Here is a 14,078-nt window from a genome sequence, read left to right on the forward strand (position 1 = left end):
GTTTGATTAGCCTACACATTGTTACAAACACACATGAGCCGGCTAACCTCTACACACACAAGCATCCATGCTGGATAGGCTGGGCTCAGGCAAAATAAAGGCATAAACATTTAGCAGGCTGATAGCAAAAGATTCAAATATTAGAGCTGCAAAATTAACTGTGTATCATGGTTTTCTTTTTCCATAACAAATAATTGTATTTTTGATATAAGATGCAAAAAGTGCAATAAAATAATCCTGTTCCTCAAATGATCAAGAGTAATGATTGTGATTAATAAATGTGATTATAATCTCTAGAAAATGGTAATAATGGGGATTATTATTTTAGCTGTAATCACATAGCTCGCATATCATGTCATTGAAATTCTAGCATACATTATCCATATGGCATTACTCTATAAATCACTTGTTGGGATTATGTCACTATTCTCAGTTTAAATCAAACCAGCCTTCAGTCAGTTCTTTAATAGCCTCTTTATTTGAGCCAATAAATGTTTTAGAAACTAGCCCTGATATCTGGGATGAAATTTAATTGCATGCACTCTTGGAAACACACCTGTAAGACTATTATTTTTTCCCTAGACCTTATCAACTGAATCACTGATACTTCTCACTCTGTTAACAAACTATCCTGACTGTTTTATAGAACACCTCAATGTTTCAGTTGAGTTAGGTTCTACTCTTGTCTATCAGCTTTCCTGAAATCTCCTCAGATCAAATGCGGCAATGAAGACCCGTGTGACCGCCGCCGATTCAACCATTGTCATTCAAAGCGACTCTGTGTTAATTGTCAATTACCCCCATTGTGAGCCATCACAGAGGTTAGATAGCGAGAGGTGGTAGCTGTTGAATTTGATAGCCTGGCCGAGAAACAATCTCTCCTGCGGGGCAAAAAGTAAATTACCATCCACAGTTGTGTATGCAGCAGACAAAACAAGTGACACCGTTTGAAAAAGAAGAAATTCATTATGACAATTGCTTCTGCCAACTTCTTCCTCCTTCCTAAACAAAGCATTGTAAATGCATTGTATGTGCTGCAGTAAACTATGAAAAAACATGCATGAATACAATATCATTCAAAACAGTCATGGTTCCCTCCTCAGTGGTAGAAGGTGCCTGTATTGCCTCTATTTGGGGTTCAGTGTATACTCGAAGTGAGAAGACCAGACACTCCCCTCACTTTCTCATCAACTGAGATGTGGGCTTCATACATCGCCATGGTGTCTTCAGCCCTCCAGGCTTTTGGCAGCGCTGGCTCCTTGTCTATTATGTAACAATACTATCTACCTCTCCTGTCTATTACATAACAAACTCTTCCTTCCCCGAGGCGATGCCAGCAGACCTCTGCTTTTCTTCCTCTCTGATATATGAGCCTTGGAGGACTTGCAGTGAAAAAGCAGCAGGGATACTAGTTACTATATGATAGAGAACTGTATTTGGTTTTCCCCGGTATGACAAGAGAAGGTGTCCTATCAGTCCTGCATGTGACGACTCAGCACTGAGACACATGTGGAAGAGTCATTACCACACAATAATGACCAGGGAGAGCCCAACCCGTCAGACTGCCAACTGTAATGTGATCCTGGTCACGGTAATTTGCAACCACTGGATCGAACAGAGCTACGCTAATAGACTTTATCCTGTTGCATGGATGAATTGTATAATTTTATGAAGTTTAACTTGATTCAAATACACTGTCTGTGGAGCGTGACGAACCGGCAGAGTTGGCCCGCCACTTTAGTGTTGTATTTGCTTTACTATGGCAACTGATGGACGCATATTGCATAAAGGACCAGCCAAAAGAGTGCGAAGATAACGCGTGTCGCGTGTAGATCACAAGGTCTCAGACGGCTGAGCTATCTTTATTACTTACTGTAAAAGTTGAATGCCGCTGCAGTTTCTGTTCTCAAGAAAAAGGAAGACAAGCGAGTATCTAAAAGATCTGTATCTCTAACAGCTCCTGTGGTACAGTAACAGCAACGCCAACAGTTGGTATGTCTCCTATATACTAAATATTTGTATATAGGGGACATAACTGACCCTGGGCATTCATTATTTTAATATATCAAACAGGTAGAGTGAGTCACAAACGCACAATAGAGGGGGATCCTGACTAGATATGTGACTAAGACTTTGAGAATTGAGCGCCAAGTGATGTGATGGCAGTTGATCATATTAACCCTGCAGCAAATAATGACTACTGGATGATAGTCATTATGATGATGGTAGTCGACCCAATTCACCTGACACCTGACCTGACATTTTCCTTTGATGCTGTAAATATTCAATTTTCAATCACACAATGGGCCATGGAGGTTAAAAGTTGAACTTGCTTTAGGTCAATCTGAAAGGCGTCTAGTTATGCCGCAGATATTGTGAGTAATTAATGTAATAAAAAGCAAAGGGTGTAAAAATATACATTACTAGCTGATGGTGCAATAAGTACAAGGCGCAGACGAGTAGCGGTGCTTTATGGGAACTATCAGCAGGGATGGAATGTGCCTTTGACCAATCAGACTGCTTGGCTGAACCGACCCGTTGTAAAATAATCAATCCAGATCATCAAAGCTCTCCGCAGCCTATCGCAATGTTGCCAGTGCCTATAAAATGTAACACGCATGCAATAATAAACTTGAAATACCCCATTCAAACAAAGGGGTAGCTCTATACAGAAAGGACAGGATTTGGCTGCTTTCCTTTGAAGCTTGGCACAAGCCCCCGCAATGCCAAGCTGTGATTCCGGTCACTAGGCAAATATCTAAACTTCTTTCAGCAAAGTCCTTGATTCCATAAAAAGCAGACACGCATGCATTTTATGGCAAGTGCCAAAGCTGCTGCCATAGAAACTCCCGAAGACTGCAGTCAGCGCCCACACGTCCAAGTAGAGCCTTTGTCTTACAAACCGCTTTCATAAAGTATGGGCTGGGACCCAAAATGGGTCACAGGGTTTCTGCTGTTGAGTCTCCACCAGACGAGAGTAGCAATATGCTTAAATGAGCCTGGGTTTCATGGCAAGAGACTAAATTTCTCCTTTGGGCCCCAGACTGAAATGGTTTAAGAATCCCCGTTTTACAAAATGGTTTGTATGTATGTAAGTATACCTGGCCTGCCCCCATACAGCTGCAATGTATAGAACAAAGGCCTTCAGTCAGAAATTCAGTGTTGTGTTTTCTGCCAGATCTCCAACATAGATACCGGCTTTCAACAGAGTATCAGGAGCAGCCCATTATTGCCCCCCTGAGGACAGCATAAGAGTTGTCACTATCACTGACATTACACACTTAGGTACTTTTGGTTCTTAGCACATTCACAATCAGTGTAACAGACAAGTCATTACATGTAACATCGGTGCTTTCATTGCAAGGTTAAAGCTCTTTTCAAAACATTGTTTGTGATTTCATGGCATTAATAACAATGTCCACAGAACAGGAGGTAAGATATGACTAAACCCCTGCTTCCTCAGCAACCAATCCAATGTTTACGTCTTTGGTGCCGTGTGCTTGATGACTTGACCCTCAGACGGCAGTAAAACACTGCAACACCAACCTCACCTCCGAGCCTCTACCTGTTTCCTAGCCCAAGGCAACGATGACATCAAGACTGTGTTTACAGTATGCGCACACACACACAAAATCATACTTAACCTCTAAGTAGGCCTAGACTTGCCTCAAGGGTGGACCACACCCTTTGACTTGTTTTAACCTAACTAGTCCATACAAGCTATTCACCTATACTTAAGTAAACACTGAGCACCACTGGACAAGAATGAGAATACACACTCAACTGTCCATGCTCACATGAAGAGAACACAGCAGCTACATGTAGTCAGCTTCTTTCAGGCCAGTACAGCTCAGAGGACAGAGAACGGCATTAATGCTGTCAAGTTAGGGGTTTGATTCACACTGTGGCCACACAAACTAAAAATGAACTTATTCATGTAAGGCACCATGGGTGAAAGCGTGATTATAAAATGGATAGTCCTGCTTTTGATTGGAGTTATATTTGCAGGCAATGTAAAATAGTTTAGAAATGCACACCAGTGACCCTGTAACTGTTTAAATATTAAGGTGCTGATCAAAAATCACCACTCCTCCCGGTATGTTGCTAAGCAACCACTTTGCTCTGCTACTGTCCAGTAACTATTATTTCTGGGCAGAAAAAAAATCAATTTTTTTTTTTTGGGTTAAATTTGGTTAAAAGTAAAATATCCTTTTATAAAACAATGGTGTGTTACCGCCGTTGTATAAAAGCAATAAGCCAAGCCAATGAACCCTGCCTTACGTCTTGTCTCACAACTCCTCTTAGCTATTCTAAAATCACTGTAAAGCATGGCCAGTCAGCCACTAGTGGCTTATTGCTTAATCTTACTAATCCAAAGTGGCAAGTTGAAACAGAGTTCTCTAGCAAAGCAAGTCTGACCGTCATCAGGAGTCAGAAGTTACTACAGTCCCAGGCCGTGCAGCCCTCATGTGCCACAAGGTGAACCTGATGACTGTCTGCCCTATTTCCAAGCCCCATGTTCAGCAGCCAAGTGGATCAGGATCCTGCAGTCTGCAGCCGGCCTCTCAGCGCCTCTCGTCAGCAGCAAAACAACACTTCCTGTAGTCACAGGAAAGCTTGGGAACGGCAGAGTCTGTTCCTGAGTGAACTCATCATACAAGTGCCAACGGTTCAACCCACAGCACTGAGCAGGCTGGCAGTGGATTTAAGAGGAAACCCACAAATACAGTCCCAGTGTTCCTCTGGGCAGATAAAGGTAATGGAATATGATGAAGTCATGATTGGATTACCATGAGAGGCTGCATTGGCCTGAAGCATCGTGGGATTGGAGGAGGAAGTGAAGATGTGGAAAACTGAAGAGGGTGTGGCGAAACAATGGGAGTCACAGGGCGTGTGTGTGTGTGTGCTTGCTCACAGTTTGTGGCTGAAGGGGCGGGGTGATTAAGTCTGATGTTGTTGAGTTGGAGCGTCACATGAAATATTACCATTGTCGAACATGTTTCGTAAAGCCACTATCCTAGTTTGGTGAGGTGTAACTTACCAACAGATCTACGCTTTCACGCCGTCCCAGAGATCCGTGCTCCACCCTCTCGCTGCCGGGGGTGAGGATGTAGGGGCTCTGGCCTCCGGAGGGCTTCATGTTGGGCAGGCTGAGCGATCGCAGGTCCTTCACACCCTGCTCCACCTTCAGCTCATCACCGGGCCGCGCTAAACGACAAACAGAGGGGTTGAGCTTTCTGGGGAGCTTTAATCCTGTAACGGGCCCGTGTAAAACTGGAGCAGGGGATAGTGCAGGACAAACTAAACATTTGTTAAAGCTTATAGGGTAAAAAATGTACTGTTGAGAATATAGGACACAATCGAATAGAATGCTATAGCACCCTCAATCTCCATTTTCATGAAAGCCTCCCCACCCATTCCCCCACCTCTAAGCATGTGACTGACTTTGGGCCCAACAGCTGTGGATTGAATGCTTCGACCCCTGTGTGTCAGGCCGTGTGTAACTCCAGACTGCGGTCGAGAGGTGCGAGTCGGGAGGGTGGCGATTTCAAAAGAACGGCGAGCGCTAATTAGTCATGGCATAGGATCTCTTTTATGACAGGCTTAAATGGGCCTTTGATCCACAGACTGCTACAAGTGTAACTGCAAGGATCCAAGACGAGGGGCACCGTTCCCAGTTTCCTCTGAAGCCGCAAAGGAAAAAGGAGCAGACAGTGTCATCGTGTCCAGCCAGAGTGGAGGGCAGGGCAAATGTGCGGTGGCATGGTTTCTCCATAGGAATACAGTCCACTCCTTTTCCCTTCTAAACTGAAACAAGGGTGTGAGAGGAAGCTGGACCCTGGCAACTGTCCTGCCCAGTCACTGTTAATGAATGGGCCACCACAGAAGAAAATCTCTCAGCTAAACACAATACAGTCTGTTTTTTCCATATTTTTATCCCTTCCACTAGCACCATTATGTCTCACTAATGGATTAAGACACACAACACAAAATAAGATGTGGGGTCAAGTGTTTTTGTCCCTGACCTAATGAATTTTACCTTTGACTTTGAGGTAGTGTCCACCGAAACGGTAGGCCTCGAAGTGGAGGGACAACGGAGTGTTGGACTGATCCAGGAAAAGGTCAACCCGGGACAGCTCAATGCCCTTCCTCTCAAACACTGGCCCTAGAACCTCTCTGGTGACAACATGAAAGTGGAAAGTCAGTATATGTTGCTCACAGTTCACATAATAAACTTACAAGACACTTTTTCTGGCCAGTCCATCACTAGTGTAAACATAAGACTAAAACTTGAGACAGATCAGATCCTCCCCTCTCCTCTCACCTTAGGGTTTTCTTTTTCATAGCAGGTACGATTTCTGTGTCGATGTCAACGCTGAGATCAAATTTGAGGCTAAAACACTCCTTGCTGGGGTCCTGCAGGGGAAACAGGTACACCGTTAAGTTTACACAGATGGGGTTGAAGCTCTGAGGAGCCGGCCGGCCCTGGGCTCATGCTGTATGTGTGATCTCAGGAGAGCCACAGGGGGGCTCCTTCTCACCACACTGCCTGGCTCAGACAGAGCACAGCCTGGGAGATACCACTAGGCTGCATCACCATCGCAGAGAAATAACAGTGTCTGCTGAGAGCGGTAGCTGCTTTCGTATTGCATAACTTTCAGCATGCAGCACACACCATTTGCTGTATGTGAGAAAATGTCCTTATACATGTGAGTCGTACAGCAAGTGACATGTACAATTTTCCCCAACAAATCTTGTATAATAGTCTCTCAAGGGCAAGATGTAGTAGACTGCTACCAGGAACAGAGAAGGGACTGTGGTTCCCTGGAGGACATTATTTTCTGTTGCACACTGCAGTCTGCGTGTCTGCATGATTACTTACATCAGTGTGTCGTCTCCGTGGCTTCTTTTTCACCAACTTCATCCCCCCTGTTTTACGCTCCCTGCAAAACAGTTACACACAAATTATCATCCCCTCCATATACCAACACTTCATAAAACATCTAAGCAGCGGTTACATAATTACTTAATGTGACCATGCCTTTTCTAAGTGATCAAAATGTCTGTCAGGCAACACATCGTCGCATGCCTACAATTTTGTCCTCCGGCGTGAAAAGACAAAAGCCGCACTGACAGGCGGCACTACGTGAAAAGCTAGCGTGACGTAACAGAGGGCTGACGTAGCGGAGGGTTACCGACCCGCGGTCATTGCCCCCCTCGTCCTCTTCCTCCAGGTCAGAGGGGGGGCTGGTGCGCGGGGGGCAGGAGCGCGTGGACACGTTCCGAGCCAGGATGGAAGCTGCAGGGTAAGAAAACACAGCAGACACGCTATGCGTTAGATCACAGCTTAGGCGAGCTTTGACATCAAGCTTTAATACCAGTCATGCAAGTCACCGGCATAAAGAGAGTTTACTTCACTATTACTACAGGACTTTAACACGTCACGAGCGCACAAGTCATCACTTTGGGTTACAGAAAGAGGAACTAATATCCAGAGGCCGTGAACTCATTTCATAGTAAACATCTGGGGAAGGAAAATATTGAGCGGCTCAAGAGGAAACAGATTTAGATTTCGTGCCTTATTTAGACAAGGAAAATGAAAACTAAGATGACTTGATACTTACGCTGCGTGATCCTACAATGAGCCAACTGGTATGACATCATCATATGCGTGTGTGTGTATACTATGCGTGTTGTACATGAAAGGGGCAATACCAAATAAAGAAATGATGCAAATCTACCTTGGGGTTGCAAGTCAAATCGGGGGTGCCGGTCAAAGTGCATGTTGTCTGTGTTCTCGGAATGGCAGCGCGAGTCACATGACTCACACAGGTGAAGGGGGCTTTTGCTATTCAGGTCTTGGCAGTCTGGGTGGTGGCAAACCTAGAGACAGAAAAAGAGAGATATTGATCAAAAATACAAAATACACAAAGTCCCTGCATTGACATACAAAAACAGCATTTTAAAAATACTTGATGAAAGTGAAAAGGGCAAAGCAGTCACACACATTCAGAACAAACAGCTCCCTCCCTGACTATTGTTTCTGCCGCCATCAAATAGCCACGGAGGCTGCCATTGTTGGCCATGGCATTCCTGAGGTTTGGTGACTCCCACCTCCCTCCATCTGTCCCCCTGCCCGGGACGACGACAGCTAAGTTGCCTCAAGTCACACTAGGAGTTTTTCCACCTGGTGTACCGATCTGGGACCAGCTCACCGTTAGATAATCCAAAATCTGACCATAAGAGGTAAAAGAGTGAAACTGACCACGGGTCAGCAACTGGGCGAATTCCAGGCTGCGGAAGCTCCAAAGCTGCAGAGCTGAGCAGACAGGCAGCAGAAGGCTGCAGGATTAAGCTCTCTCTGCCTTGGGCCAGACATACCCCCCCCCCCCCCCCCACCAACCCCCTCCTCCTTCATCGCCGCCATCCCTCACCGGGAACACCAGGGGGGCTCTCCTACATCTCCAGCCTGGGCATTACCCACCCCCCACCCCCCACCCTCCACCCTCCACCCTCCACCCTCTTCAACATCACCCACACCCTGCTCAGGAAGCGAGGATGTATGGGGAGATACAATGGAGGTCCCGCTAATGTACTTCCTGTCATTGTTTCCATGTACTCAGGAGGAGCAGTGTGTCTGTGCATGTATGTGTGTGTATATGTGTGTGTGTGTGTGTATGTGTGTGTGCGTGTGTGTGTGAGTGTGTGTGTGTGTGTGTGTACACACCAGGGAGGGAACTCATGCCAGGGAGTCTGGCTTTCATGTAAACACAACAAACACAGATCTGCTAGAGGCAGACATCACCCCCCTTGGTAAAATGCCATCATATAGGCCTTTCTTACATAACCACACCATTGCAACACATAAACTTACCCTATGCCAAATGCAGCTGTCCAATTTAACATATGCTCTGTCTGACCAGCTACACAGTGTCTGAAAGCAGTCGAGTGACTCAGGTTTAAATACAATGGAAGCAGTCTCTCTCTATGCCCCCCCCCCCCCTCCTGGTACGGTACCGTCAGCGTCTGCAGATGGGAGCAGGAATCTCCCCCAGTCCTGCAGGTTGGCTCCATATCCATTGCCAGCAGGCACCCAGTAACCATCCACCGCCTTGCCGGCCCGCCAACTAGCTCCGCACCCTACACCCTCTGAAAACACACTGACGAGCTGCCTTATTAATCCTACTCCTCTCAATGTCTAGCCAGGTTAAGCGCCGATTTTGAGGAGCTGGTCGGAGGGCTGGGGGAGGACAGAGGGAGGAGGGAGGGATAAGGTTAAAGCAGGGTGAGGAGTCCCAGTAAAGACATAAACCCAAAGGAGGAAGGAAGGGGAAAAAAAAAAAGAAGGGTCCGTCCAGAAGCTTTTCAGAAGTACAAAGCCCCCCTAATCTTGCGGCCTAATTGGTGCCTGTGCTCTGTCAAAGCCATCTGACGGTCCTGCAGAGATTAAACAGCCCCGCTCAGCCAGGGTCTTCTCCTCTTTTTCCTCTCTCTCTCTCTCTCTCCCTCTCCTCTGCCACCAGCCCCGCCTCCTCATACACCCAGGGTCACTACACTGAGAGCCCCAACCAGCAAGAGGCTTTAAATAGAACGGGGGGAGGAGGGAGATTGACAGACAGAGAGAGAGACAAGAGTCACTGAGCGAGTTATGAAGCTAAATGGAGTAAGAGAATGGCCTTGTTTTCTCCGATAGGCATGACATGCTCTCCTCCAATAAGCACAATTAGGTTAGACGTACTTTCATGTCATTAGACATAGGATGTTATCAGCCTGTTGAAAAGGCAGCTTCATGCGAAACTTCAAAGACAGGTCTTGTTTCCTCAGTATTGTCGTGATGGTGAAGTGACACTAAACTGATATTGGATTTGGAGGAGACTCTCAGCTCTTTCCTTGTGCTCTCTATATTTGAAACAGATCCTGTTCAGTCCCACGGCAGATTTGCAGTGACAATGTTTAGTTCTTTTCTTTCTGAATATAAGAAGAGGATTGTGGAAGCTGAATGTGTGAATATTTAGTTTCATAGTAATATAAATTTAACTTCAATTTATGAATTAGATACTGCTCAAAGAACAGACATGATTTGTAGAAAAATTTCATTTTTCAAGTGCTAAACTGTGCTGAAGTTTGATAGCGCACATGTAAAGAGGAGTGAAGCGTCTCACCTCTGACTGACCGACATGAATTTGCCTCTTGATGACCACGGTGCCATAGTGAGAGCATCAAGGAAAAAACGAACACGTCACAGAGATCTATCTTAACAGTTACCTATGCTCCTCTGAAGTGGAATGTCCACGAACACACGGACTAGCGAATTCACTCCTGAAGAGAAACAGACTCCAACGTCCCATCAGACAGGAGCGACATGTTCTGCATGAGATGTGGAGACAGACGGCCGGGCCAGGGAAATATGAGCAAATCAGATGCCATATTTAGACAATGGCCCAGATAGGTAGGCCTGCCTTACTAACAAGTTAGGGCGTTCACATTCCTGCTTGCGACTAAAGCAGCTGAAAATATCTGGTGCTTGAGCCAAAACAAATGAGTGCGTCAGATGAGGAGGAAAAAGGCTTCTTTTACCGGACCAGAAAGGTACCGAATATATGAAAAGCTCCCATAGACAAGTGAGACAGACAGGGCTGAGACACCTGGAGATATACACCTAATAGAAGTGCGTTTTGACATTCAAACAGCTCAGGATATGAGCAGCGGGGATTTTTGTAATTCTGAACATTCCTATTAATGAGAGGGGGTGATTGATACTTGGGTATGAGGCTGGCCTGACTTCCATTACCCTGCATATTCTCTCCCAGCTGGATACACTTAGAATATCTCTGAACCGGAGCAGATCAGGGGAGGAGTGCGTGAGTGACGGAGCCGAGGCGCACTGTGAGAGAAGGTGATGTTGGGAGGACAGCTGAGGGGCAGCACGCATGCTTTGTACTGCGAGTGTGTGTACAGTGAGTGTGTGCGAGACAGCATGTGTCATGTGAGTGTGTGTGTGTCTCGTGTCTCCCCGGACGCCTGCTCTTAGATCTGGCTGGATTAGTGGGGGAGCAACAGTGACTGTAGATGAAACAGCACGCAGAACAACACACACACATGTACACATACACACATACATCCCCCCCCCCCCCGACAGCTGCAAACACACACCGGCACCACTGCGGCCCTTGTCTCAGCTTAGCACATCCATTGCCACGTGGCACCTGCTTACGCACCCTTGTTTCCACGCATACTGTATACACGCCAAGGCACCAACGCCCACACACACACACACACAGACACTCATACATAAATGGGCTTGCAGACGCAGGCCTGCCCATTCCAAGGCTGTGTCATCGATGAGCAGTAGGCCAGCCGCTCAGCTGTAATAAGGCTGTTCTGTTTGAAAGAAAATGACTGGAGTCTCTTGAGGTGAATCAGGATTATTACCTTAACACGTAATCCTCCAAACGACAGGCATGAACTACATGCGACGGCTATTCCAACTCGCTTTACAGTACATACTGTACCTACTGCCACATGTGAGGGTTAGCCTGATCTTATTAGGGACAACATGACCAATATGGAACCAGTAGAGACCGCTGATGCCACCAACCTGGGATGCAGCTATGTTATTTTTAGACACATTTGATTCAATTTGTCTATACAAGATCTATAATCAAGGATGGAACTTGTAGATTGCGAGCCGTTTTATTTGGCTGTGATCTTCTCGCCATCTCTATTAGCCATCATCCAGATTCTGGCTACTGAAGACAAGTTTGCACAAGTTTTGGCAAATGAACACTACCCGCAGGTTAGCAGGCTGGTTCAATCTCTCTCTATGGAATGATATTATACATTGAGGGATACGCTTGGCTAAAACATTACAGATAAATTCAAACACCGATGACAGCTCTGACTCAATGTGATGCAACACATATCCATCAAAGCGTGGTGAGTGGATCCGCATTATAAGGCTTATTCTCTTTCTGTCTCCGTCACCATGTCCAGTAGGAACACACTGATAAAATTCATGGGGTTGCGAAGCCAAACAGTCCTGGATCAAACCCACTGTCTGCCTGCAACCTGGCTGCATTCCCCCCCCCTCCCCGCCCCCGCCCCCGCCCCCGACCTCAGCCCTCTCCTGAACAGCTTGTCCTGCCAGAGCACACCTAGCACTTATGTAACACCAAGCATCTGTGTGTGTATGTGTGTGTGTATCAGGTAAGAGGAGGGGTAAAAAGAGGATACATGAGCCGCGGGCTACAGTTTCTTGCACAGCCCAGTAACATAGTGTATCTTAAGAAGTAGCACAATAGGTCATAACTACTCCCTTGTTTTGCAAAGGTGGATGCATTTATGTCAACGCAAAACAATGGCTGGCCTACTAGTGTCACATCACTGCATCAGAAATGAATGATGGGTGAGAAGAAACAGATAACAGAGGAACACGTGGCAGGAGAGCAAGGCTCCAGCTCGGGGTTTTAATAAAGCCCTTATTGCGTTTTGTTTACTGTGTGTGTGTGTGCATGTGTGTGTGTGTGTGGTGGGGGTGGTTAAAGTACACACTTTAATTGACTGCATCCAAATGAAAACAACTGAACAGCCTGCAACACAGTATACTTCCGTATCATACTACAAAACATTACAAGTCTTATCTGTACTGTTTTTATATCACCAACCATGTATTGGGATAAGAGGAACTTTCTAGTAATTCCCACCCCTTTATTGCCCCACCAGAATACACACACACATACACACACACACACACACACACACACACACAGCTGTTTGTCCTAGCGGTGCCCACGCCCATAGAGCAAACCCAATTCCCTGCCGTTCTTCCAACAGGCCATCATCAACCTCCGCTCGCTCCCACACTCCCACATACACGCACACACAATAGAGAACATGAAATCAAAGCCAGCCTGAATCAACACAAAACACAACGGCTTGACTAATGCTTCATATTAGCACAATAGCTAATAATGTCTGGTGCAAGCAAAGTGCAAACCATATTGTTCAGGCCAACTTTCTGTACAACACTAAAAAGTTTCATTGCACTTCAGTCCTCAGGCTGCGTTGTTAAGACTGCGGGCGACATCCAGCTACACTGTGTTTTATTACGCAGGCCAACTTTAATCCTTACCATCACTCCACTCCCACAGAAAAGGCTGCTTTACGGTCCTGTCCTGACATGCAAGTCATCACTGATTTGGCAACTGGACGAGATTCCCTTCTGCAGTAAGTTGTGTTAGCAGTAACTCCACTCCTCATCAGTCAGCTGTCTCACAGTAGCTGCAAGTCAATGTCCTGAATCTCCCACCCTCTTCTCTCTCTCTGACACACACCTTGGCCTTGTCGTCTCTCTCTCTCTCTCTCTCTCTCTCTCTCTCTCTCTCCCTCACACACACACACAAGAAAACACGGGCAAACACACACAGAGAGACGGAGAGAGACACTCAAATGCATCCCAATAAACACACCCACACACGCAAATGATTGGTTAGACAGTGTACAGTCATGCACGGTCTTGTTCAAATAGTGTGATTGTTGTGAACTCACTCCCACACCCAAACCCAGACAGACTTTGGTCGGACCAACTCATGCGAGTCTACAGCGTCAAACTAATCAAAGATAACCCAAAAGTCAGACAGAAGTACACATCATCAGTGGTTCATAGTCTGTGACTGAGAAAGAAAAGACAACCGCTGTCTCATTTTCACAGTCAAATGCACAAACGCACCGACCTTTGAAATGTACACAAATCAATACAGTCATGTACAGGCACATACAAATGTACGAGTGTAGAGCGTGCACAAACACAGGTGTACCAAACCAGTTTCAATGCTGATAATACCTTTCTTTGTTGAATGAAAGCACATTTCCACCATGCAATGTGTAAATTACTTTCTGCGCTTTTGTGGAATGAGACCTTAATAGAATTGACCTTAGACGAGTAGAAAATCCGACTGGAACATTTTCATTTGTTTTGAAGGCTTAAAATCAATACAGATATCAATAATCGGTGCTGTGCTGATGTTTTTCAAAGTCAAAAGTCCACATCCACAGGTTCCTTCCTCATCTTCTCAGCC

General features: G+C 45.9%; 1 protein-coding gene across 3 annotated transcripts in view; it reads right to left on the reverse strand.

The window, feature by feature from the left end:
• plekhg5b (pleckstrin homology domain containing, family G (with RhoGef domain) member 5b) overlaps nucleotides 1–14,078 on the reverse strand; it is a 56,660-nt gene that overhangs the window by 14,557 nt on the left and 28,025 nt on the right. For all 3 annotated transcript variants that reach the window (XM_071541901.1, XM_071541902.1, XM_071541903.1), the window contains 6 exons: nucleotides 7,743–7,884; nucleotides 7,201–7,300; nucleotides 6,884–6,944; nucleotides 6,326–6,417; nucleotides 6,041–6,177; nucleotides 5,042–5,208 (listed from right to left, as the gene is read on the reverse strand). In XM_071541901.1, coding sequence (XP_071398002.1) covers nucleotides 5,042–5,208; nucleotides 6,041–6,177; nucleotides 6,326–6,417; nucleotides 6,884–6,944; nucleotides 7,201–7,300; nucleotides 7,743–7,884 — 699 coding nt within the window. The remainder of the gene's footprint in view (nucleotides 1–5,041; nucleotides 5,209–6,040; nucleotides 6,178–6,325; nucleotides 6,418–6,883; nucleotides 6,945–7,200; nucleotides 7,301–7,742; nucleotides 7,885–14,078) is intronic.

This window comes from Centroberyx affinis, unplaced genomic scaffold, assembly GCF_046629955.1.
Source record: "Centroberyx affinis isolate AG114_WGS23_722 - 3 ecotype Tasmania unplaced genomic scaffold, CSIRO-AGI_Caff_v1 ptg003969l_1, whole genome shotgun sequence".
NCBI classification, from domain to species: Eukaryota; Metazoa; Chordata; class Actinopteri; order Beryciformes; family Berycidae; genus Centroberyx; species Centroberyx affinis.